We start from the raw sequence: 26,102 nt of genomic DNA, 5'->3' as shown, positions 1-26,102 counted from the left end.
GAGATTTGGGACAGATTTCTCTCATGTTCATTCATCTTACTCTAGAATAGATTATTTCTATATTAATAAAACACTACTTCGTTCATTAGAAGAAACTCAATACTCTGCCATTATAATATTGGATCACGCCCCACTACTTTTAGATTTACATTTTACTCTCTGCAGTAACCAACGCCCCACTTGGAGATTAAATCCAACTTTGTTGGCAGACAAAAAATTGCATACATATATATCAACAGCAGTTGATAATTTTTTGGCTACAAACACATTTGAAGAAGTATCACCATCGACTTTATGGGAAACATTTAAAGTAGTCATCAGAGGTGAAATCATATCTTATTCTTCATATACCATCAAACTAAAGAATGCAAAATTACAACAACTCATTGATTCCATAGCAAAAACAGATAACCACGTCTCCTATACCTAAAGTATTTTAATGTTTCTAGATGGTTTAAACATTCCGAAAATTAATTTGGAGCAAAAAGAAAATTTAGAACAACCTATTAATCTACAAGAGGTCATAGACTCAATAAATGCAATGCAAAGTAGCAAAACCCCTGGTCCGGGCTTTATTTTCTACGCAAATAAAGCCTTTGCGTAGAAAATAGCTCCACTCCTATTGAAAATGTTTGAAAATTCTTTAGAAAATGTAAAATTACCACAAACCCTTACAGAGGCATTTATGACACTCCAAAATTTTAGTTTTCAGAATTGATTCTCTCACACCAGAAATTATTTCTCCAGATCAGACGGGTTTTGTCAAAGGTTGTTACTCGTATACCAATCTACAGAGGCTCCTGGGGGTCCTGTACTCTCCTGCATCCAGGGAGACCCCAGAGGTTTTGGTTTCTCTGGATGCAGAAAAGTTGAGTTGAGTGGGGCTATTTATTTTTAAAGGGATCCCTGGGTATTAAGACTTGTATGGCTTAATATAACGTAAATTATGTCTCTTACTGAAATATGTAGTAGAAAACCCATTAAAGATTTGTGTTATTTTAAAAAATCACATCGTTTTGTACATATTTTGAACTATGGGGGGCGCCATTTTTCTGATGATGTAAAATGGTTGCACTCCATGATCTACTAGCGCTATCTGTTGCTATTTTTACCACAACACAACTCGGAATAGACAACTCGGTAGCTCACTGAGTGCAACCATTTGACGTCATCAACACAGAATGTACTGTGCACGTAAAATAATGCCGCCCCCCTTAGTCCAAAAACAATGTAGATTTTCTCAAATAACATACATTTCATGGGTTTTTTACTACATATTTAAATAAGAGACATCGTTTATGTTATATTAAGCTATACATGTCTTAATACCCGAGGATCCCTTTAATATTGAAAAGGTTTGGCTTTGGCCCAAAATATGTAAATTGGATTCAGTTGCTTTACTCTACTCCTAAAGTCTCTGTTATAACAAACAAAGTACGCTCACAATTTTTCCCAATACTAAGAGGCACAAGACAAGGATGCCCTTCTTTTCGCATTAGCGATAGAACCACTTTCTACAATGCTTAAATCTCTACAGTCCATAAAGGGCATTGATAGGATGGGTATAGAACATAGAGTTTCTTTATATGCAGACGACCTGTTGTTATATATTTCAAACCCAGTTGAAAATATCCCCAAAATAGTGCAAAATTTTTTTAAAACTTTTTTTAAAAGTCACCAAAAAAATGCATTCGGTCTGATCGGGCCTTTGACATGCATTCATGGGTTAGGACACTAGACAATCCAAACCTGCTAGACAGCACAGATTACGAAACGCTCGCATACCTGCACACTCCATTCCAGGGAGGAAACGGTCCTTGTAGTAATTCTCGCAGTTGTCGACAAGCGTCACATTTGCCCATTTCAGAGTCGCTTCTGACGATCCAAACACACAGAGAGACAATGAGTCCTCAAACTCTACCATATACTCTTAGGTTGTGTTTGACAGGGAACTGAACCTTTGCCCCAGCCGGAGATGGTGCAGGTGTCGTTGGGCTGGAACTGTTGGGTGGACCAGGGAACGCAGACGGCTCGGACCACGGGATTGTCCTGCATGCACTTGTCTGAATAAACCATCTCCTCCAGCTGCACCAAAGCGATGTCGTTGGCGTAGGTTTGTGGGTTATATTCATGATGGATGAGGATGTTCTTCACTGGTACGATCTCTGTCGTCGACTGCTTGCGATTCTTCTTCCAGAGAGACAAATGGATTCGGAAGGATTTCGGTTTGGGCCTAGAGACGTGCAAACATGCTGGTTTAGCTGTATGTTGGTGCAGCTAAACCAGCCAAAAGTAAATTGGTGGAGAGAGAGGGGGAGAGGGGAGAGGGGGTGCATATTTAACGCAACATATTTTCCGACGCGTGCTCTTTGTCCGCTGGTGGGAGTGTGCTCACCTGTGTAAGAAATCCCTATGAAATCCATTTTATTTTTTTCCCAAATTCCTTTTTATGTTTTTTCTAAATTTCGTTTTGTACGTTTTAATTTTTCTAGACTCCTTTTTAATGGTTGAATTAAATTTTATTTATCAAAAATCTTGTCTAATTAATTAAAATCATGAAACTTATACAATTTCACATCAATTTATTAAAAGTTTTTTTTTTAAAACTACATGCTAAGGGCAGTATGAAATGTTTTATTTTTTTCACACCATATCTTTTATTGTTACCAAATTCTCTGTTTTAGCATGTCTAATCATTTGAATGCATAACAACAACTTAATTTATTCAAATTTATTCTTAAAATATTGCCTTATGAAAAAATTTTTTAATTCCCTCAAAAATTCTGTGTTGTGTAGGCTATTTACATTTTTCTGGTTATCAAATGAAGGCATAATACATTAGTTTCATTTTTCTTTTAATTATTGAAAATTAAACAAACTTTATTTTTTGGCAATTTACTATTAACAATAAAACATGGAAGAAATGTCGTGTGATTATTCCTTAAAAATGAAAGTTTTAATAATTTTAGTAGTAGTAATAGTATTCTAGTGAACAATATCTCTGTCACAGTGTCTTCAAGTTAAACCAAACTTTTATTTTGACGGGTTGCCATGTGTACCTTTAAATTTCTGTGTGATATGAGGCTAGTTTTACTCAAATGAAATGGTAAAATGCTAATGAAGTGACTCTCAGAGATGGCAGATCACCGCGAGCTTCAGTATGTGTGTAGTAAACAAAACAGTGCGTCTGTGCCATTCATTCACACAGAGACACGCAGAACATACAGGATTCATATTTAAATAGTCTTTTTGTGGCTTAATATTTACAGATACTAGTCCATATTTAAGTGTAATCGCTATATATAAAAAAATAAACTTGACCTTCAAGGGGGCGGGGTGCCCCCTAATATAATGGCAGGGGAAACACGGCAGTGCTAACTCAGGGCTTGTGGTGATTGGTTGTACCTGACGCAGTTGGCGGCGGTCAGAACCCAGCAGCCGCCCAAATACGCCCCTCCGCAGCGGAACAAACCTTCATCCTGAACGGCCACCTGCCACTGTATCTGAGTCTGCAGGGCAAAGGTCACACACAGAGGTCATTCCTTACCTGCTGGCATTACATTTCCTCAAAAAGTCATTTGCTGCCTAGTGTTATTTTGTCCGTTTAGCTATTAAACTGCATTGATGTTATTGTTTTAGTCTGACAAACTATTTTGACTCTTGCTCAGAGTGTTTGAGATGTCTTTAAAATCTTTGTTGATCATGTGTGTGGATTGTTTGTTTGTTATACAGTACATCCATATATACAGCATACATAGGCAACTCATGTAATGCGATATATACTAGCTAAATAGCAAATCTCAACTGCTTGATTGTTCATATCATTGCAAAATGTAAACTTTATTATTTCCCAGCTCTATATATAAGGTTGGATTATTACTCACATGTATATAATATATACTTGTGTAAAGCGATATGTATATATAATAAATAGGAAATCTCAACAGCTTAATTATTTATATTATTGCAAAATTTAAGCTACGTTATTGCCTCGCTTTAATCTGCTGAATGTGACTATATAGATGCAACACGCGATAAAATATATTTTCCTGATTTTAATCAGTTTTTGTGGGGAAACAATAATAATAATCTCAAGTACTGATCATGTGCTTTATTTAGTCTAATGTTAGTTTGGGTGCCATTTTACGTGATTGTTATAGCCGTACTGAAAGGGACAATGGATAATTTACTTCACATATTGAAAATAAATGAAAGGAAATATAAACGTTAAAACTATGAACTCAGAATGAAGAAACAAGTGCATTCCATGGTGAAGATTGTTTCAGTTGCTCAGTATGTTTTTTAGTGCTGGGCAACGATTAATCGCGATTAATCACATCCAAAATAAAAGTTTTTGTTATATAATATGTGTGTATACTGTGTATATTTATTATAAAGACACATTCAGTATATATTTTGAAAATATTTACATGTATTATATATATAAATGTATATAAATATATTTAATATATAAACATAACATATTTTTCTTAAATGTATACATGCATTTGTGTGTGTATTTATATATACATAATAAATATACACAGTGTACACACATAAATTATGTACACAAAAACTTTTAGTTTGGATGTGATTAATCGCAAATAATCGTTGCCCAGGACTAATTTTAATAATATTTAAATGTTTTATTTTTTTTTATTTTATTATGTACTTCATTTCATTGTAAGTGCAGTGAGCTTGCAAAGAGGCTCCGCCCACACGCTCTTCTGATTGGCTTATATTTTTGTCATACAAACTATGACAAATAATGATCTCAGGTACTGATTATGTTCTTTATTTATGGTTAAAAGTGTCTAATGTGAGTCTGAATGTCATTTTTGCGTGACCTTTGAATCATTAAATAATGATTTATATAAATTTTTACATAAAAATGAATGTCGCCAACATTTTAGTCGATCGCACTGCCTCTGTTATCATTCTCTCAATCAGGTCAACACGCAGAAGTACATTAATTCTACATTGATTTAAATGTTTTTTTGCTGTTATCGGATCGATAGGCTATCTGTATTGACCGATACTTTTTTACCGATATTTTTCAGTATCGGTAGTAAAATTGGTATTGTCTCATCCCTAATTTATTATTTATTATTATTATTATTTATTTAGGTTTTTTTTTTTTCACATTCCGATTCCAATATTCTTAAGAATAAAACATTTTTGCATTATTATGCTATTACATTGTCATACTGTCATTAATCATTGGCATAAAATGGTCTTAAAGTGACAATACTATCATATATCGCAGTTTATTTTGGTGCAATATATCACACAACAAAAAGTAGTTATCGTGACAGCCCTAACATCAGATTCTATTTCAGAAATGGTTTCTGCAACGTATCGGCTTGAACAACATCATCATCTAATGTGAGTTTGAATGTCATTTTGCGTGATCTTTACTAGCCATAGCTACTGAAAACAACAATGGATAATTTACCTCAGATCTTTATAAATCATAAATGAAAGGATGCATGAACCTTAAAACTGTCAACTTAGCGTGAACAAACAAGTGTATTCCATAACAAAGACTGTTTCAGTCTCTCAATATGCATTTATATGAATGCTAAAATGCTTTAATTTAGATTATGTACTATGCGAGGGCATTGTGCTTGCATGGAGAGGCTCCGCCCTCACTTTCTTCTGATTGGCTGTGATTTTTGCATCATGTGATTTTTATTTTTAAATTTGTTTTTGCATCTGTGACACAAGCATCATGACTTGTAAAGTTGCTTTGAAAAAATGTGAATTGTATTACAATATAAATTTGATTGGACTTGGTCTTGGTACTTGGTTCATAATATGTTGCAATTTCCTAAAGCATTGTTCAGTAGTTGTATGTTGTATTGTTAAGTGTCTGGACTGACCGGTAAGGTCTCTTCCCATCCTGCTGAACGTTTCCTGCGTGAATAGTGATTGTCCTTTTTGTACACATACTCCATATTGGGAACGCCACACTGCAGCTGGCTCTCTGCAGACGAGCGGATTTCTCTGATCTCTGGAACAACATGAAGGTGAGTTATTATCTGTATGATTTCAAACTTGAAATCATGTGAATACACTCATAATCTTTTGTTCCAAACACTTGCTATGTAAAAAAAATTCTTGATATATGTGACCCTGGAGCACAAAAGCAGTTATAAGCAGCACAGGTATATTTGTAGCAATAGCCAACAATTCACTGTATGGGTCAAAATTATCCAATTTCCTTTTATGCCAAAAATCATTAGGATATTAAGTAAAGAACATGTTCCATGAAGATATTTTGTAAATTTCCTACCATAAATATATCAAAACATTTTTGATTAGTAATGTATTGCTAAGAACTTAATTTGAACAACTTTAAAGGCAATTTTCTCAATATTTAGATTTTTTTGCCCTTACTGGTTTTGTGGTCCAGAGTCACACCCACACACACACACACACACATATATATATATATATATGTATGTATATATGAGTTGAGAGACAGGTGAGCTTTTACGTACCTGACATTGGATTGGAAAAAGTTGTTCTTTCTGTACTACTGCTTTGTCAGTTACTGTAACACAAAAGAGGGAGAACACAAAAAAAAAAACACTTTTTTCTATAAAAGTAACAACGTTTGTTGTGTTTCAAGTCTGTACAGGGATGACCATTTTAAGATTACAAATGATATCATTTTATAGTTAACACTTTTTAATTAGCGTTAACTAAAACTAAAACAAGTGTTATTTTAGTATCTTTGATATGCTATTATAGTTTTTGCTAATATTTTGAGTTAGATTTTATTTTTATATTTTCTGTCTTTTATAGTTAAATTTTTTTGTAATTTAGTTTTTTTAATTTTCCTTTTTTTTTTAAATGTCAACCGTTTTTATTATTTGTATTTTATTAGATTTAGTTAATTTAGTATGTTACGTTAAACTAAAACGTTTTTTAATATTTAATTTTATTATAGTTAACGTTTACTTTATTTCAAGTAACAAAATGTTTTTAATGGTTATAGTTTTAGTTTTTCGTTAATAATAACCCTGACTAAAACCATAAAAACATTATTACTTAAAATAAAATGAATGTTAACTGAAATTACTATACAACTGAAATGTTAACTTAAAGTACTACACAGAGTTTAGCTAAAATTCAATTCTGATATTATCTGAGAACTTGATTGAATTCACTTTTATTCACTATGTAGTTGTGTGTATGAGTATACACTTGTCAAGTGAACTACAGATTTCACGAAGTTCAGTTATGACGTCTTTGATTAACCTGATTCTACATTCAAGAACTGAATCCTGAATCTGTTGGTGTTTTTGAGCAGTAATGAGATCTTTAATGAATTCACTGACCATCGAGTTCATCTTCTCCTCCCAGACAGTCCCTGATTCCATCTTTGACGGCGTGTTGGGGAATACAGACACCCGATTTACAGTGGAACGCCTTGCCTCTGCATTCTTCACACAACAGAAACAGTAACATCAGGATTATCAGTCTACTTCATGCCAGCAATTCTAAAAACATTGATTCATGTACCACTGAACACAATTGATGAAATATCTTGAATGCACTACATCAAATTCCAAAAGCTTAAATGTAAGTGATATGTTTGAGTTTTATATTTAAATAGGTCCTATTATGCTTTTTCACTTTTTGAATTTTAGTCAGTGTGTAGTGTGTATGTTTGGGCATAAAAAGATCTACAAAGTTACAAATCTCAAAGTCCACTCCAAAGGGAGATATTTCGCTTTTAAAAAATCCCTTTTCAAGAACTACAACGAACGGCTCGTTTGGACTACAGCATTGTTTTCCAGTGTCTGTGATATCACAAAGTGGTCCATTAGAATACCATTAAAATAAATCCCACCTACAGAAATTTGAATGGTTAGCGAGTGGAGAACGCTTGGTTGAGCACTGCACGTTTCAAAATCAAAACCCGGTGCGGGTGTTTTTATATCACTGTATTTCTGATGGAAACTGACAGTCTTCAGAAAATTTTGGAAGTAATTTTCATTTCATCTTGCATGTAATGTCTGATACAGCAGCGTTTGCTCCAACAGTGCAGATAATTAATTTGGATATATATGCCGCCACAAACAGTGTAACTCTGTGGGACTATGGTATAAATAAATTAAACTGTATAACAGTTTCACTGCAATTCATGTTATAATGTTAGAATTAAAGAACAATAAACATAATACATATTACCGTTGCACATATCTATTCTGTACATAGTAAATGCAGTTATTTTTAAGCTGTTGTTGACATCCTATCTAAAACGTGATTTAGCCCAAAAAAAACAAAACCTATAATGTTACCACTTTAATATGTCTTGCAATATCCGTGCGTGCAAAGGTTCTGCGCAAACCTCTTTGTTCAATATTCTCTGGGTCTGAATTGATATGGCAATATTGAGGAACTTGCTGCTTTGGCAAGGGGTGGGGCAGTACGGAAACACCATCTAAGCTGTTCGCCAATCACAACGCACTGGGACAGCTAACCAATCACAACACACTTTGTTTTTCGGAAGGCGGACCTTCATCAAACCCAGAACTAATCGAGCTGTTTGTGCCAGGCTGGGGACAAAATAATGCGATTTTCGACCCACCAAAGCATGAGAGCATGTTCTAGTACACCCCCAAAACAAAATCAAGATTTTGTAAAAGAGCAAAATAGGACCCCTTTAAAGTTTTTTTTTTAATGTATTTTTGTACATTTGTTTTGCTTAACTTGATTAATGTTGTTTAATGTCAGTTCATGTTTTAAGCATTGTTAGGTTAGGTAAATTAACACATTTGCAAAAATAATTTGTGCCTTATTTAGAAACAGCGACAAGAAGGGAACAACAGGATTGTTGAAAACTGGACAAAATTTTAATTTGAATAAAAATGTTTGAGTTTTAAATTTATAGGTTTATTTACACAAAATTAACAAAAGTGTATTTTTTTGCATATTTTTAGTTCAGTTTCAACATGAAATGAATTATTTAAGTGTATTTGATTATTTGAATTATTATGATTAATAATTTATTTTATTTAACAAGTTCTTATTTTCAATAAGAGCCTGGCAGGAGATTTATTATCTCTGAGAAACATATATTAAATACATAAAACACATAAAAAAAGAATAAAATTGAGGTCAGAGCACTTACTAGTAATTGTTTTAATGCACATACTGGAATATTTGTAACGACCATAAGTAGTTTTTCTTCTAGGGATAATCAAGGAAATATAATTAGATGATCTAGTTGCATATGTATTAAAATGAGGTTTCAGCAGCTTTTGAAGATGTTCAGGTAATAAGCCCAGCAGAGCAGAACTTTGTAAATAAAAATATACCAGGGAATTTCCCGTCTTGTATGCAGTGATGTCCAATTTAAGAGGAAGTATAATTCGCAATTAGTAATCAATCGAATTTCTGCACACATCTAATTGATCATTTTCACGTGACGTCACACGCTTATAGGAACGCCCCCCTGGAGGGCAAAACGAAGCTTTGCTCCACTGACCGCCAGTTATTTTTACGCAGTTTACATTAAGTAGTAATGTAGTAAAACGCAGATATTAAAAGGTGAAATTCAGTAAACACCTTATTGATTATGTATATTTTGTTCAGGCAAGCAGGTGAACCCAGAATAAAAACACAATGTGCAAAGTGTCACGTTAAATGGTTTCCCATAGAAAACCATTATAAGGAAAACACTGAACTATTAAGCGGATTGCGTTCATATTCCGGCCTCATCTGCTTGCCTATGTAATGCATCATTAATATAGAGACTATTACTGTTTTAAATATATTAAGGCACTTTGTGTTTTTACAACGTTTTGTCGCATTGTTTAATGATTTATTTCCGTAGGTGCTTAATATGGATTGCAAATGGCCAATACTTGCATTTTGTTCACATACCTTACTTTTATTCTTTTGAGAGGTGATCTAAATATTTGTGGCTGTGAAACAGATGGAAATTGACAGGCTTGTGCTGCAGTTCTACGGATGTTTTGCCCTCCCAAGTCTTCGAGCCGGTCACGTGACTGAAAGCTATGAATTGCTCCAGAACACCTTTACGTGCATTTCTATATATCACATCACCATAATAAAAAAAGGGCAAAATGGTAGTTTCTATGGTAAACACAGATCTAGTTCAGTACAAAAAACTATAAGTCTATATTTAACTTTCTTATGGAGATTAGTTATGTGGATAGTAAAAGTGAAAGAGTTATTAAGCCAGATTCCGAGATATTTATTTGAATACTACCTCAATTTTTCGAAGTTATAATGTCTTTATTATTTTGTTGTTTTTCCAAACTACATTACTTTTGAGCTGTTTAAAACTAGATTCCGATCATTGAAGGCCTCTTGAATATTATTAAAACTATCCTGTGCCTGTTTTAAAACTTCATCATATGACAATCCCACAACATAAAGAATAGTATCATCCGCATAAAGATGAATATAGGTTTTCTGACTACAGATAACCTGAGAAATATTATTAATGTAAGTTGAAAACAGAGTTGGTGTTAACACAGAGCCCTGAGGGACCCCTTTATTTATAGTTAATGGTTCAGATAATTGTTGATCAATCTTTACATATTGGGATCTATTAAATAATATATATATATAAATATATTATGCAATTCATGACAGTATTTTTTGCTTTTATTTAGAAACAGCGACATGAAGGGAACAACAGACAGGATTGTGGAAAACAGGAAGAGGAATGATGATGTCAGACTCACTTTGGCAGCACATCTCGTCGCTGTTGTCTCCACAGTCATCAACACCATCGCAGGGTTTTCCGTTGATTAAATACTTCCCATTCGCACAGAGGAAATTCATACATTCACCTACCCAGAGAAAACCCATCAGTGTGAGTGAAACGAGTGTCAAGACAACAGATTAACATTAAACATTAAAATGATGACTGCATTTCAGAGCAAACAGCACCTGAAGGTTCCTTATAACACTTTAAAGCGGCCACCCCAGTTTTTGTGATTGGCTCTGGATTATAGATCGTACACTCAGCCAATGAGAGCTCAGATCCCGTGCAGCGAACCCTCATACACTGATCTGACCATTCAGTATCTTCATCAAGAGACTCGTATGTGATGTTAGACGCTGCCTCTGCTCCTCTGAGAGACAGGAAGAATAAGATAAGCAGTCGGTACATGTTGAGTTGAGAGAAAAGACGTCTAGTGTTCAGGTGTGTTTACCTGTCGACTCCCTTAACGTTTCGGCAAACGACATTTGCTGCAGCCATATTCCAGCCTTTGCCACATACCGGCATTTTTCCCAAATTAGTTTTTATCTCCACCACATCATTAGAGTCAGAGATCGACGTTTCCACCTTATCTTCCGCTGGACACAAATATTAAGGTTTATCAGCTGTTTGGACTCTCATTCTGACGGCACCCATTCACTGCAGAGCATCCATCGCTGAGACACTGATAGAGCGATTTTTTTAACAGTTTTTTATTTATTATTAATTTAATTAGGTGTAGTTTTAAAAGTTAAATCACAAAAGTTTTACCCTGATTAAAGTTCATGTCTCACCTTTGCAGGATTCGCTGAAGTGTGAGAAAATGGGCGTCTTGGTTCTGCAGGAGATTGCATTGGCCTGACACATGGAGAAATATTCAGATCCGTCCAGCGTACAAGCGCTTATTTTCTGCCGCGGACATTTGTACGGTATCTTACAGACACACTGTCCTGCGATGCATCGCCTCCATGGAGGACAGAACACTTTAGAGCAGGACCACCGAGTGTATTTCTGATCCAGACATTGGGCCGGACCCAAGAAATCCTCATCAGATACTCTTGGGTGATTGAGCTGTGAGTAAACAATGGGTTTTAATGCTTTTGAGGCAATTTGGGGAGTTGACTGAGGAATATTTATAGGGAGATTAACAGTGTGTTTTAGAGAGAAAAAATGAACAATAAAAACAACAACGTGAGATTCATTTGTCTATAGCAGTCGAGCACATTTATGATGTCAAAATATCTCTTTTCTTTCCACACAGAGAAAGAAAGTCATACAGGTTTAGAAGGACATGAGGGTAAGTTAATGATGAGAGTTTTCATTTTTGAGTGAACTATCCCTTTAAAGTAGAGGAAGACAAGTCACATAGGTTGCAGATATGATTAATAATAATATACAAAATTATAGTTGTAATTTTTTCTTATAGCTACTCTAAGTGCAGAGGTGTTTTTCTTACCTGTATTGTAAAATATTCATTATTCACGTTATTTTTTTACTTTTAAATGGTGGTTAAAATGTGTCTGGGTGTGCAACTATTATCATTTTTGTAAAGAATTCTCAAAGTCATTTAGCTGTTTGAGTGTATTGAGACTAAAATCATTTGTAAATTAACTGTAAATTCATTAATACAATTTGCAATCTATTTAACGTCGTCCTTCGGTAGTAAAACATGTTGACTTCATGTATAATTTTTTTATTTAATTAATTTTTTTTTTTTTTAAGGACAGTGCTTTAATGTGAAATTTTTTTTCTTGAATGTGTTTCCTACACTGCAAAAAATTATGTCTGGTCTTTCTAGTATAAATATCTAAACATTCTTGAATCAAGATGCATTGACAAGTAAAATGACTTAAGATATTAAGTCTTGTTTTCTAAAAAAAAAAAAAATTGTTTTAATTTTGTTGGTTTTTGCTTAAAACAAGCAAACATATCTGTCAATGGGGTAATAAAAATAATCTTAATTCAAAGCCTTTTTCTTGCCCCATTGGCAGATATTTTTGCTTGTTCTAACAAAATGTTTTTTTTCTTAAAGCAAGACATAATATCTTAAGTCATTTTACTTGTAAAGTAAATGCATCTTGATTCAATTATTTTTAGATATTTATACTAGAAATACTAGAAGACAAAAATACTTAATAAGAAAATAATTTTTTACAGTGATTTAAGCAAATCTTCAAGATAATTAAATCAAAGTTTTATGTGCATGTATTTATTTAATAAGCTGCCATGTAATAAGTGGGCGATAGTAGAACTGATCCTGATCACGCTGTTGATTTTGCGATATCTTTTGCAACCCTTTATATTTACTGGAAAACAAGACCACTGTGATCAAGATTACGCAGTGTAGTTGTCATGAGTTAATGAGATGATTTACTCCATTAATCACTGAATTATTCATTTAATTTGATCAGATACACAAAAACTCACAGCGGTCTGGAAGAGAAGACACATGAAGAAAAAAACAGCCCTCATGATTCCTCTCTGTTCTTCTCTTCGTCCTTTTCCCGACTCAGTCTGATAGACAAATGATTAACCGCTGTCAACAGATATCTGACATCAAACTGAATCAGACAGAAGGGAGAAGAAAAACACGAGAGGGAGGAGAAACACAGCAGCTTCTGCCCGGAAGGGTCAGAGCGGTTGGTACTGCGTCAATATCAGAGTTTTGCGTTAGTTGATAAAAACTGTTTATTCAGTCAATAAAAACAAGGTTACAGAAAGAAAACTACTAACATGAGCCAAACCAACAAAAAATGTTGTCATGGAAAACAGAAGCCAGCAAGTGCATGAGAAGAACTTTCTCAACCCTAAAAAATCACCACTTCGACCTGTTCTTTTTGTGAATTAAACGTAGTAGTCAATGAACCAAGAGTGCATGCTTGAAATTGTCCAGATACCCTTGAAATTTGATGCAGTTTCACTTGCCGCCTGCAGAAAAAAACTCTCCGAAACTTATATGAACCTGGAAGGAGTGTGTTTGGGACAGAAATACTCTGTCATACGTCCAAATCGCTTTTTGAAACTTTGGCCATGTTTAACAAATCCAACTCTTTAACAGTGTAAATAACTCAGAATGCATGAAATAGCGTTATGACCAAACATTCTCCCAGTAACATTAATAGAACATTGTTTAAAGTTAGTTGGTCTTTAATAATGTTCTCTAAATGTTGGATGTTCGTTTAATTTGCTTTAAAGGTTGCTACTTGTTTCAGAACGTTCAACTTTCAAAAGTAACGTTCACGTAATGTTTGCAAAATGGTAAAATAGAACTTTCCCTTATTTTCACTGTTTCCTCAACATTCAAAATAACCAAGAAAATATGTTTTTAAAACATTTTGAAAAATTGGCTGTTTTGAACTTTCTGCAAACATTTAGAAATGAGATTTTAATGGGAAAACATTCTTTGTTAGAACATTTTTTATTAGCTGGGTAGAAACGTTAAATGACTACTAAACTACATTTGGCTTGAAGTGTTTTTTTTTTTATTTAATCTGTGATGGCAGGATACAAAAACTCTTGTTTGCATTTGCAAGGTAAATGTACAGAATCCAGCTTTTGCAAATCTAATCTTAATGGCGTTTATATGTGGTTTAAAATCTGATTTCACATCAAAAGTGTGAATGCAACATGAAACTGGTTTGATTTCTCAGAATCACCGCAAAGACACTTTGAAACAACAAAACAGGCAGGACCAAGCATTTAAATTGCCTGATAATCAGCATTTTAATAGCAACATACAAATAGCAAATTTAGTAACATCAAAAGCAAATGTGAGCAGTCTGTTCCTCCATTTTACTGGTTAAATTTGGTAACGGCCGGCCAGCCTGTGTTGGAGCGGATCCAGTCGAAGTAATGCGCCACTTTAGTGTAGACGCCAGGATGATTGGGTTCTCCGCATTTCTCACCCCAGCTCACTATTCCCCACACATACGACAAACCAGATCTGTCTGTGCACACCAGCGGCCCTCCGGAGTCACCCTGACACGAGTCCACCTTCCCCTCCAGGTCACCTGACACGGAGAACGACCAATGACAGCACAGGGACAGGTGAACAAAGAGTCACTTAGCACATGCTACTGTTTCTTTAATTAAACTAAAGCTTAACCATTAAATTACCCTCAATGCATTGCTATTTATCTGCTCATTTAGCAGACTCGTTTTATCCAAACTTTTTTTTTTCCTTCCCAAAATTTCTTGGGGAGAGTTTCCATTTGGCTTGCTGGAGTTTGTAAGGTACTAATTCTCTTGAAAATAAAACTTTGAAAATGTATTGTGGAAAAGAGCTATACAAATAAACGTCACATTCATATGATTCATTTGTTTAATAATGTTTTATCGCTTTTTGCAGCTGTTTGCGGATGCCCATTTCCACCATGGTATAAAAAACAAAAAAGGTAATTGTGAGTTTTTAATCTCACAGTTCACTTTTTTTTTTTTTTGCGCAATTCTGAGGGAAAAAAGTACGAATCGCAAGATATGTAAAATTTTCTTTTTTTTTTCTTTTTTTTTAAATTTTTCTCCCTTCAGAATTCTGACTTTTTTTTAATTTATTTTTTTACAGAATCCTGAATTTACATTTTACAATTCATGTTTTTTTTTTTAAATAAAAGACGTAATTGTGATAGTTTATGTCTCGCAATTCTGAGTTTATAATTTGTAATTCTGACTGTTTTTCTGCAATGGGATAAAAAAAAAAAAAAAAAGAATTGAAGAGAAAAAAAAATCCAGATTGTGAAATTAAAAGTCGAAACTGCTGAGTGGTTCATTCAGAGTGTTCATTTTCTGGGGAAATATTCCTGTAAGCACTCTGTGGTCACATACTTTCTTAGTAAGTGTGGTGTTAAGACCTTCTCACACCAAGATTGATAACTTTAACGATAATATTAGCATCCACACAAAGTGCAATAACGTTCTGAAGTTTATTAAAAGTGTGCGCTGCAGTTATAACGTCTCCCTCTTTAAATGCTAGAGCTCTTTAAAGTCGAGTGGATTCTGTTTGGCTGTTGATGTTTTTATTGTTCATCAGCCAGAGAAAAACTTTGCCTTCTCATGCTGTTGGAAAATTTCAACTACACATTTCTGAAGTCATAATTGACCCTTTGCAAAGACACACCCCCTTAATTACTGTTACTATGTCTGACAAGCCATGGCGCTCTCATGCCACAAATCATGTTCTCATGCAGTGAAAAATAGATCGCGGAGCAAAAAGGAAACAGACAGGGCACCAACAGACAATACAGAGTAGTTTACTTTTGGTATGAAACAAAGTCTCAGCTTTCAAATTTTTTACTTCTTTAAAAGATTTAAACAATACCATTTTGTGGCTCTTTAATGTGTTGTGACAGATCGCTGTGGCGCCTCAGTTCAAGCGGCACATGATCCGATTATCTCTTCATCTATATTTGCATGAAATAAACATGAATGAACATCTGGGGGGTATTCCAGAAAGCAGGTTATGTGACACACCCAGCTATGTTTAAGGGTAAGTAAGCAGATAATCTCAGCTTTCGGTTCCGAAAACTGAGGTAACTTTTAGGGTATGTAAGTAGCCATAGCAACTTATTCTCTGAAGATAACCTGCTCTGGAGTAGGTTATGTTTCAGGGTTAGTTCGCTTCAGTGCAATCAGTGCATGCGTGATCTACTGACGAGCCTTCAGTGGGCGTGACAGATTGCGCACAACATTATATATAATTACAATATAGTTATGTAATGTACTATACTAAAAATACATATCTTATATGATTTATTATATAATTTGCATCAAATAAACAATATAATTCTTTTTCTCAAGGAGTAAAGATTAAACGGAAAATGATTGCACAACCACCACTTAGGTGGCGATATGAACCAAGTATGCAAATGGCCTTTGAACAGAAGAAGAAGAAAGAAGCAGCATGGAGTGGTTTTTCTTAGCATCCGTTTCCATAGTGACTCGTCGATTCATCGCTCTGTTGAGAATGTCTTGTGTGTTAACCAGGAACTTACTCCCGGACGGGAACCAGCATACCTCGAGTAACCAAGGTTTGGGTTAATCAACCGAGAGTTCAGGGTTTAGAAGATGGTAAGTTAACCTTGCTTTCTGGAAAACACCCCAGAAGGAATGTTGTGTCAACCACAGAAAGACGTCAATACACACCAATTTTTTAATCTACAGACTCTTCTGTCTGGTTTGTTTGCCGGACAAAACGGTGGATTCAGCTTTATGATTGGTCAGATCGCCTGTCAATCAAACTCCCAGCGAAGGGTGAATTACGACTTTCTGACTGGGAAACTTGTATTTACGATAACTCCGATAGCATGTGAAGGTAGCATTATATGTTGTCTATAATCATGTAGATTTCTATAAACATACAAACACATTCAGTACCTGCACACTCCATTCCAGTGTGGAAACGGTCCTTGTAATAATTCTGGCAATCGCCGATAATCGTCACATTTGCCCATTTTAGAGTCGCTGCTGATATGCCCTCTTCAAAGAAAAAGAGAAACAATAAGACCTCAACTTTAACACCACTGGAGTTAAATCACTCAATCTAAGGCCAGTTCATACAACAAACACCAACATTATAAACTTGACAGTTGAATGCAGTTGGGTTTAGAATGTTGGGATACAGAATTATCAAACTTCTCTCAAGGCTAAAATACATGACACAACTTTTGCAGTAAGAATGGGTTGATGAAGGTTTTTTTAAGCCTCAGACTATGATTCCACAGGATTTCAAATGCATTTAATATTTTGGGCCAATTTTAAAACATATTGTTTTCATTTGTCATGATTTTTCACACTCTTAATTTTTATGCAGTGTTTTCAAAAAATGTGACTTCCACATTTACATTTAGTAATTTAGCAGATGCTTTTGTCCAAAGCGACGTAAAAATGAGGGCAATAGAAGCAATCAAAATCAACAAAAGAGCAACAACATGCAAGTGCTATGACAAGTCTTGGTTAGCCTAACGCAGTACACTACTAACTACACGTAGAAAGGTTTGTTTTTTTAATAAAGAAAATGAGTAGATGGAATATAGAAAAAAGAAACCTAGTGTTTTTTTTTTGGGGGTATATGAAACAAGTAGATAGAATAGAAAAAAGAAAGCTAGTGTTAGTTTTAGAAGAAAAGCTAGCAGTTAGAGAATAAATATGCAATTAATAGAGGGTCAAATGTGTGTTTTTTTTGTTTGTTTTTTTAAATAAAAAGAAGACAGATAGATAAAATAAAATTAGAATAGAGAGTGCTAGAGTTAGAGGGTCAAATAAAGATGGAAGAGATGTGTTTTTAGCCGTTTCTTGAAGATGGCTAAGGATTCAGCTGCTCAGATTGAGTTGGGCAGGTCATTCCACCAGATGGGAACAGTTAATGAAAAAGTCAGTGAAAGTGATTTTGTGCCTCTTTGGGATGAACAATAATGTGTCGTTGACTTGCAGAACACAAGCTTCTAGAGGCACATAAGTCTGAAGTAAAGAATTTAGGTAAAGGGGTGCAGAGCCAGTGGTGGTTCTGTAAGCAAACATTAATGCCTTGAATTTAATGCGAGCAGCTATTGGTAGTCAGTGCAGATTGATGAACAGAGGTTAGGGTTAGGGTTAGGGTTCTTTTCAGCTCATTAAAGATTAATCTTGCAGCGGCATTTTGGATTAATTGTAAAGGTTTGATAGAACTGGCTGGAAGACCTGCCAAGAGAGCATTGCAATAGTCAAGTCTGGACAGAACAAGAGCTTGAACAAGGAGTTGTGTTGCATGTTCCGAGATAAAGGGCCTGCATTCCACATTCCACATGAATGCAACTATTTCGGTTTTCTGTCTCACTGTGACCAGATGCAAATATATGAATGCAAATCCAGTGCTAGAGATCAGAGTAATTCATAATTTAGTGATTTCCTTCGTGAATCTACCAGAACAACAAATAAACAAGATTATCAGATGGCGATTTAGATTTTTCTGCATTATTTAACATGTAGAGCCGAACCTTTGTCACGACCCCAGCCGGAGATGGTGCAGGTGTCGTTGGGCTGGAACTGTTGGGTGGACCAGGGAACGCAGACGGCTCGGACCGCGGGATTGTCATCCATGCACTTGTCTGAAAGACCCAGCTCCTCCAGCTGCACCAAAGCGATGTCGTTGGTGTAGGTTTGTGCGTTATATTCATGATGGATGATGATGTTCTTCACCGGAATGCTGTCAGTGGTCGACTGCTTGCGATGCTTCTTCCAGAGAGAGAACTTGATTCGGAAGGACTTTGGTTTGGGCCTAGAGACGTGCAAACGCATAACTGGTTCTCAGTGGCAATTTTGTACAGATAGAACAAAACACGTGGTGATTGGTTGTACCTGACGCAGTGGGCGGCGGTCAAAACCCAGCATCCGCCCAAATACGCCCCTCCGCAGTGGATCGAACCTTCATCCTGAACGGCCACCTGCCACTGTATCTGAGTCTGCAAAAGTTACACACAGAGGTCATTCCTTATCTGTAGGCATGAAATGTCCTTTAAAAACCAAAACAAATGCTCTTTACGTGCTGCCTCGTGAAATTTTATTTGGTTAGAGGTTAAACTGCATTCATGGTATGACTGTTGATGTTGTTGTTTTTGGCTCTTGGTCAAAGCGTTTGAGCTGTTTTTCACTTTTGAAATCTTTGCTGATCAAATATGTCACAGATTGTTGTGTTTTCCTGACAGTTGTATGTTTTTCTTTGGGACTAGCCTGTTTTTTATAGTGTTTCCTATTGTTTGGTGATATGACCAAAATCTTATTTCTCAATGGTATTGAGTGATTGTATAGATAGACCTTATATAGCCCCGCCCCTTTTCAGCTCTGCACTCGTCTGGTTTATAAAGCGTGAAGGTAGGGTCATATGAAGTCTAATGAAATCTACATTGATCCTTATTATAGCGCTTAAAGTTATTCAGCAAAGAGCAATGGGTGCTCTTTTCCTTTCTTAACTACACCTGTTTAATTAACTGTAAGGATGTGTGTCGCCAAGACTGGCATTTTGACCGTTGAAGTGCAAAAAGGCGCGAAAGAGATTGAAATTTGGCATTGTGCACTGATTGACTCAAAAACTTTCTGCATGATATAAAGTTGCATGATTATGTATTTACATTCTTCGATATACACAATATAAATTGTCATGTTGACTGGTGTTTCAGTAGTTTTTATATTTCAAGACTGACCGGTAAGGCCTCTTCCCCTCCTACTAAGCGTTTTCTGCGTGGATGGGAAGTCTCACTGTCCTCCTGTTTGAACGCATATTCCATATTGGGAACGCCGCACATCAGCTGGCTCTCAGCAGACGTGCGGATTTCTTTGATCTCTGGAACAGCATGATGGAGGGAGTGTGAGCAGATGTTGATTCAGCTGTGTGAATCAAAACTAAACACATCAAACCTGAACCTCTAAATCCTGTGGATTCGCTCCAGAGGTACTACAAATACATGTACTTTAAACTTTGACCAAATCTAGAAGAAGATTAAATTCAAGTCTATTTGTATAGCGCTTTTCACGATACAAATCGTTGCAAAGCAGCTTTACAGGAAATTAATCTTATCAGTGGTGACTATTTGAGATCATGTCCATATCATGCAGTTTGTTAAAGACATGTAATCAAACAGACGGTGAACACTATTAAAGGCATATTTCACCCAAAAATGAAAATTCATGCACTTGCTTCCGATTCATGTAAACGATGCATGCGTGTGTGCATGTGCATATTACGTAAGCAGCAGCGCCATCCGCATTCCTTGTTTATGTGAAGCGAAAGCAAGCCCATGAGTCTTGATACTCTTTCCACAAAGGCGGCACACCGCTGCAGATGGGATGAGGAGAAGAAGAATTGTTGAATAAAGCCATTATTTTGGTTTTCTTTGCACACAAAAAGTATTCTTGTAGATTCGTAAAATTACGGTTGAACCCTTGATGTCACATGGACTGTTTTACCGATGTCCCTGCTACATTTCTGAGCCTGGGAACATTGCAGTTGTGTTGCTGTCTATGGAGGGTCAGAGAGCTCTCAGATTTAATAAAAAATATCTTAATTTGTGTTCTGAAGATGAACAAAGGTCTTACGGGTTTGGAACGACATGAGGGTGAGTAATTAATGACAGAATTTTTATTTTTGGGTGAACTATCCCTTTAACAGCAATGATTATATGTTGCGATCAAACTTATAGCAAAGTTTGGTAGTTCTGTATGTTTTTTTGCTGAAGTGAGAAACATTACACGTGTAGTTTCAGATGAGTTTGAGCTTACCTGACATTGGATCAGAAAAGGTTTTTTTCTGATTTCTTTCTGCATCTATCGTTCTTGTTTTGTTGGGTGCTATAAAACACGGGAAAGAACAGAAAAGCATTTATTGTGTAACAAAACTAGTTCTGATGCGTTGAAAGTCTGCAAGTTCCTTCTTACAATTATTAACATTAATTATCATCAGACTCTCCTATAGAAAATGTACATTTCTTTCTCTCAGTCGTTCTTCCTCTCATTCTTTCGTTCATCTTTTTTTTGTTTCTTTCTTTCACTCTTGTTCTTTCTTTCTCTTGTTATTTCTCAATTCTGCTGAGAAAATGCATTTCAGCTGCTTAAACCTCGATCACTATCATGACCATAGGTGAGGGTTGGAACTTAGATTTACTTGTAAATTGAGCACTTTACCTTCAGGCTTAGATCTCTCATGCTCCAAACAAACTCATTAATAAGACATACTTGAACTCTTCTTGGAGAAGCAACTGCCTACCCAGAACGGGCAATCCAACCTTTTCCAGCTGTGAACCATGGCCTCGGATTTCATACACACTATGAACACACACCCGAAGCAGTGGGCAGCCATTTTTGCTGTGGCACCCGGGAAGCAGTTGGGGGTTCAGTGACTTGCTCATGGGTCTCACCTCAGTCGTGGTATTGAGGGTGGAAGAGAGCGCTGTACATTCACTCCCCCCATCTACAATCCCTGCCGGTACCGAGACTCAAACATGCGACCTTTGGGCTACAAGTCCGACTCTCTAACCATTCAGCCACGACTGCCTCCACTGGCACCTGATACACCTGGAGTGCCCCCACAATCGTTCCCTGGCCTTCTCCAAATCTACAAACCTGAGTGGATACCGCAGTCCAGAGCCTGGCCACCAGGTGCTTGCCTGCGAGCCGGTTCACCACTGTTCCTTCCTTGGACCACATTTGATAGATACTGACCACTGCAGACCTGGGAACACCCCACAAGAGCTGCAGTTTTGGAGATACTCTGACCCAGTCGTCTAGCCGTCACAATTTGGCCCTTGTCAAACTTGCTCAAATCCTTATGCTTGCCCATTTTTCCTGCTTCTAATACATCAACTTTGAGGACAAAATGTTCACATGCTGCCTAATATATCCCATCCACTAACAGGTGCCTTGATAAAGAGATAATCAGTGTTATTCACTTCACCTGTCAGTGGTCATAATGTTGTACCTGATCGGTGTACACTGTTTCTGCATTCAAGAACCGAATCCTGAATCTGTTGGTGTTTTTGAGCAGTAATGAGATCTCAAATGAATTCACTGACCATCGATTTCATCTTCTCCTCCCAGACAGTCCCTGATTCCATCTTTGAGGGCGTGTTGGGGAATACAGACACCCGATTTACAGTGGAACGCCTTGCCTCTGCATTCTTCACACAACAGAAACAGTAACATCAGGATTATCAGTCTCTTTCATGCCAGCAATGTATGCAAAACAATGTTTTAAATTAATTTTAAATGTATTTCTTTGTTTATGAAGGGAACAACACAGACAGGATTGTGGAAAACAGGAAGAGGAATGATGATGTCAGACTCACTTTTGCAGCACATCTCGTCGCTGTTGTCTCCACAGTCATCAATACCATCGCAGGGTTTTCCGTTGATTAAATACTTCCCATTCGCACAGAGAAACTTCTTATATTCACCTACCCAGAGAAAACCCATCAGTGTGAGTGAAACGAGTGTCAAGACAACAGATTAACATTAAACATTAAAATGATGACTGCATTTCAGAGCAAACAGCACCTGAAGGTTCCTTATAACACTTTAAAGCGGCCACCCCAGTTTTTGTGATTGGCTCTGGATTATAGATCGTACACTCAGCCAATGAGAGCTCAGATCCCGTGCAGCGAACCCTCATACACTGATCTGACCATTCAGTATCTTCATCAAGAGACTCGTATGCGATGTTAGATGCTGCCTCTGCTCCTCTGAGAGACAGGAAGAATAAGATAAGCAGTCGGTACATGTTGAGTTGAGAGAAAAGACGTCTAGTGATCAGGTGTGATTACCTGTTGACTCCCTTAACGTTTCGGCAAACGACATTTGCTGCAGCCATATTCCAGCCTTTGCCACATACCGGCCTTTTTCCCGAATTCGTTTTTATCTCCACCACGTCATTAGAGTCAGAGATCGACGTTTCCACCTTATCTTCCGCTGGACACAAACATGTATGGACAAACAAATGACTACTTTATAATTGCACAACAAATCATCTGACACTCTTAACCCTTATATTGTGTTCCGGGTCAATTTTGACCCAAACACATTTTTGAGTTGTCAGAAGTACTGGTTAACCTGTTCCTCTTGACATTGCGTGATTATTTCTCATTTAGGGTCATGAGCATGCCTGCAAAGTTTCATCACTCTGAGATGTTGTGGAATGTGCATACAACTTTTCTATTACGATTGCGACATTAGTGTCATTTTGTCCCATACATTTCATGGCTAAAGGCAGCTGCAAAGACCTACAATCTTTTTAAAAAATTGCGTATTTTACATTAGTTTTTCAGCTAAAAAAAAATACATTCATGCAGTTGGCTGGCCCTTTTATTTGAAGAAATGTACACTGCGTTGAATTTTTAATCAGTTCGTGTATGTGAATTTTACTGGGAATCAAACCCATGATCTTGGCATTGCTAGTGCCATGCTCACTTTTTGCGCTTAATAGTCATTAAGTATAGTTTTACAGATTTCCTCATGTTACAATTTTAGGCTATGTGTGAAAAATTATGTTAAAGTACTGTATTTACATCATCTTTTTTCAGTGTAATTTTTGGTGAATAGTGTTGAATCCAATTAGGGTCATTTTGACCCGGAACGTAATGACCATACCCAGAAGTTTAACATAAAACAAGGGTTACAAATAAATATCACAATTAGACCTGAACAATCTCCTGTCAAAGGAGAGCACCCAAAATGATTTATTCTCAAGTCTAGTTCTTGAAATCATTTAGGGTTAGATAAGTGCTTTTCTAACACCTTGTCCTAAGTTTTGTCCGAATCAGCCGCTCATAAAAGGCATTTTACCTCCTCGTTGCTCCACTTTCCCTCTGCTCATTTTGTTTTGGATACACCGCTCGTTCTGCGTCATCAAATCATGTTGCATAGTGTCGCATCTTGTCATTACATCCTGTTTTTGGTTCGTTTAGAAGTATTTGGCCTGTTCTGCGTTCATATTTCATTCGAACCACACCAGTGGACCGAGACCCATCTTTTTAGTGGTTTCGGTCCACTTGTTTGGTGCGCACCAGGGTTCAGATGGTAGCGTTCACATTTACTCAAATGAACCGCACTAAGAGAGCAATCGCACCAGAGTTCATATTAATTGAACCAAACATGACAAGTGTGACTGTGAACACCTAAAGCACCTAGAAATCAATGCACTCATCTGAAGAACTTAAAGAAAATTAAGAGCTTTTGTTAAACTCCAAAGAACCATATAGCACTTGCACAGGAAAATGGAAATATTTAATATATTCATCCAATATTTTTGATGATTATTTTTGTCTCACCTTTGCAGGATTGGCTGAAGTGTGAGAAAATGGGCGTCTTGGATCTGCAGGAGATTGCATTGGCCTGACACATGGAGTAATACATGGCTCCGTCCAGCGTACAAGCGCTTATTTTCTGCCGCGGACATTTGTACGGCATCTTACAGACACACTGTCCTGCGATGCATCGCCTCCATGGAGGACAGAACACTTTAGAGCAGGACCACCGAGTGTATTTCTGATTCAGACATTGGGCCGGACCCAAGAAATCCTCATCAGATACTCTTTGGGGTTTGGATTGTGAGTCTGTTTTGGGTGTTGGTTGTACGTCATATGACTCTCTTTGGTTGGACTCAGCGTTTAATGGTTTGTTTTCTCCAGTTTCCTTCATTGGCTTCAAGACTGAAACTGTGATGCTACCTGTATTTGTGTTGTTCTCCAAACCTTTGACTGTTTTTTCTCCCAAGTCTGGATTTGTTATGTTCTCGTTGTCTGCACCTTTGTTTTCCCCTGGAAAATCTGGAAAATCAGAATTTTTCTCCAAGGTTGAATTTTGATTTTGCTTTGCTTGTGACAATACGGGCGTTTGTGGCTTCAGCAGACTCTAATAGGAGGAAATAAACTTTAATCAAATGGCAAATGTACATCAAACCTTTACCATATTGCTGTATAAATAATAGCAGCATTTCTGCAGGTCTTAAAAAGTCTTAATTCATCTTTCCACAAATTAAGGCCTAAAAATCAGAGCAAAAAGTCTTAAATTCATAAAGTCATGGCATTAAATGTTGAATGCACTGCAAAGCATTGAATCCCTTCCCCAGTGTTTTTGTCTTGTTTTTCAGAACACACACACACACACATACATATACATACATATATGTATATATAGCACTTTTGCAGTGTGACGAGAAGGAACAGTAAACGAGATTTCCATATTCTAATTTTATTTTATTTATTTAGTTTTATTTAATTTTTTATAATATTTAACTTTTTTTAACTAATCATAGATGTTTACATTTAGAAAACATTGACATAATGTCTTGCCTTCAATTCCTTTCATTTTCTTTAATTGGTCATAAAAAGGTCTTTAAAATTTTTCAGAGTTGCAAAATACAACATATTTTGCAATATTTTAGCTGCATGTTGATGCAACAGATGGCTTATCAAACTAAGAGGTGTCCACCCTGAAAACAAAACTCAGGCTGAATGTTTTATAGCAAATCACACTGCCACGACATCAGGCATAAGAATGATTAATGTAGGAGTTCTGTTATTCATTATTAATCATTTCTGCTCTATTAGCGACAGTAGATTTTTGCAATAATTTCAAGCCTTTTGTGTTTGTTTGTTTTGTCTTTTAAATCAACAAATGATCAATTTCATGTGATCCTCTGAAGCAAACAGAAACTCACGGCGGTCTGGAAGAGAAGACATGTCAAGATGAAAACACCGAGGACCTTCATGACTCCTGCAGATCTTTCTCTGTGTGTGTTCTGCTCTTTGTCTCGTCACTTCAGCCGAAACACTTCCATCACACACACAATCAGACGAGCAATGATTAACCGCCGTCAATAGAAGACAGACGTCAG

The 26,102-nt window shown here is 36.3% G+C and overlaps 3 protein-coding genes and 1 long non-coding RNA gene across 4 annotated transcripts in view; 2 read left to right on the top strand and 2 right to left on the bottom strand.

The window, feature by feature from the left end:
- The window catches only part of LOC131531659 (uncharacterized), a 19,538-nt gene extending 8,742 nt beyond the window's left edge, over positions 1–10,796 (top strand). The window contains exon 5 of the mRNA XM_058762591.1: positions 10,659–10,796. Within this exon, the coding sequence (XP_058618574.1) occupies positions 10,659–10,715 (57 nt within the window). The 3' untranslated portion in view covers positions 10,716–10,796. The remainder of the gene's footprint in view (positions 1–10,658) is intronic.
- LOC131531679 (complement factor I-like) overlaps positions 1–13,362 on the bottom strand; it is a 17,042-nt gene extending 3,680 nt beyond the window's left edge. The window contains exons 1-10 of the mRNA XM_058762629.1: positions 13,178–13,362; positions 11,545–11,821; positions 11,205–11,349; positions 10,939–11,123; positions 10,731–10,838; positions 7,347–7,451; positions 5,883–6,076; positions 3,406–3,509; positions 1,959–2,233; positions 1,786–1,875 (exon numbers count right to left, since the gene is read on the bottom strand). Coding sequence (XP_058618612.1) covers positions 1,786–1,875; positions 1,959–2,233; positions 3,406–3,509; positions 5,883–6,076; positions 7,347–7,451; positions 10,731–10,838; positions 10,939–11,123; positions 11,205–11,349; positions 11,545–11,821; positions 13,178–13,222 — 1,528 coding nt within the window. The 5' untranslated portion in view covers positions 13,223–13,362. The remainder of the gene's footprint in view (positions 1–1,785; positions 1,876–1,958; positions 2,234–3,405; positions 3,510–5,882; positions 6,077–7,346; positions 7,452–10,730; positions 10,839–10,938; positions 11,124–11,204; positions 11,350–11,544; positions 11,822–13,177) is intronic.
- LOC131531684 (uncharacterized) lies at positions 11,828–14,354 on the top strand. The gene is made up of 2 exons (XR_009268758.1): positions 11,828–12,047; positions 13,162–14,354. It is a non-coding gene; the product is annotated as an uncharacterized LOC131531684 (long non-coding RNA).
- cfi (complement factor I) lies at positions 14,224–26,102 on the bottom strand. The gene is made up of 12 exons (XM_058762577.1): positions 25,926–26,102; positions 24,535–25,117; positions 23,032–23,176; positions 22,766–22,950; positions 22,558–22,665; positions 22,285–22,389; positions 20,996–21,064; positions 19,921–20,060; positions 19,079–19,182; positions 18,718–18,998; positions 17,120–17,221; positions 14,224–14,760 (listed from the first exon to the last, which is right to left on the bottom strand). The coding sequence occupies exons 1-12, from the start codon at positions 25,974–25,976 to the stop codon at positions 14,543–14,545; spliced, it is 2,091 nt and encodes a 696-aa protein (XP_058618560.1). The 5' UTR covers positions 25,977–26,102; the 3' UTR covers positions 14,224–14,542.

This window comes from Onychostoma macrolepis, chromosome 23 (assembly GCF_012432095.1).
Source record: "Onychostoma macrolepis isolate SWU-2019 chromosome 23, ASM1243209v1, whole genome shotgun sequence".
NCBI classification, from domain to species: domain Eukaryota; kingdom Metazoa; phylum Chordata; class Actinopteri; order Cypriniformes; family Cyprinidae; genus Onychostoma; species Onychostoma macrolepis.
Note: the sequence above shows the minus strand (reverse complement) of the source record. Positions and strands in the feature narration are given on the sequence as shown.

Excerpts from the sequence above, each read along its gene's own strand:
- cfi (XM_058762577.1), bottom strand. The coding sequence starts at position 25,976 with ATGAAGGTCCTCGGTGTTTTCATCTTGACATGTCTTCTCTTCCAGACC. Across the intron at positions 25,118-25,925 it reads GTCTTCTCTTCCAGACCGCC|AGTCTGCTGAAGCCACAAAC; the intron begins GTGAGTTTCTGT and ends TCCTCCTATTAG. Across the intron at positions 22,951-23,031 it reads AACGTTAAGGGAGTCAACAG|AGGAGCAGAGGCAGCATCTA; the intron begins GTAATCACACCT and ends CCTGTCTCTCAG.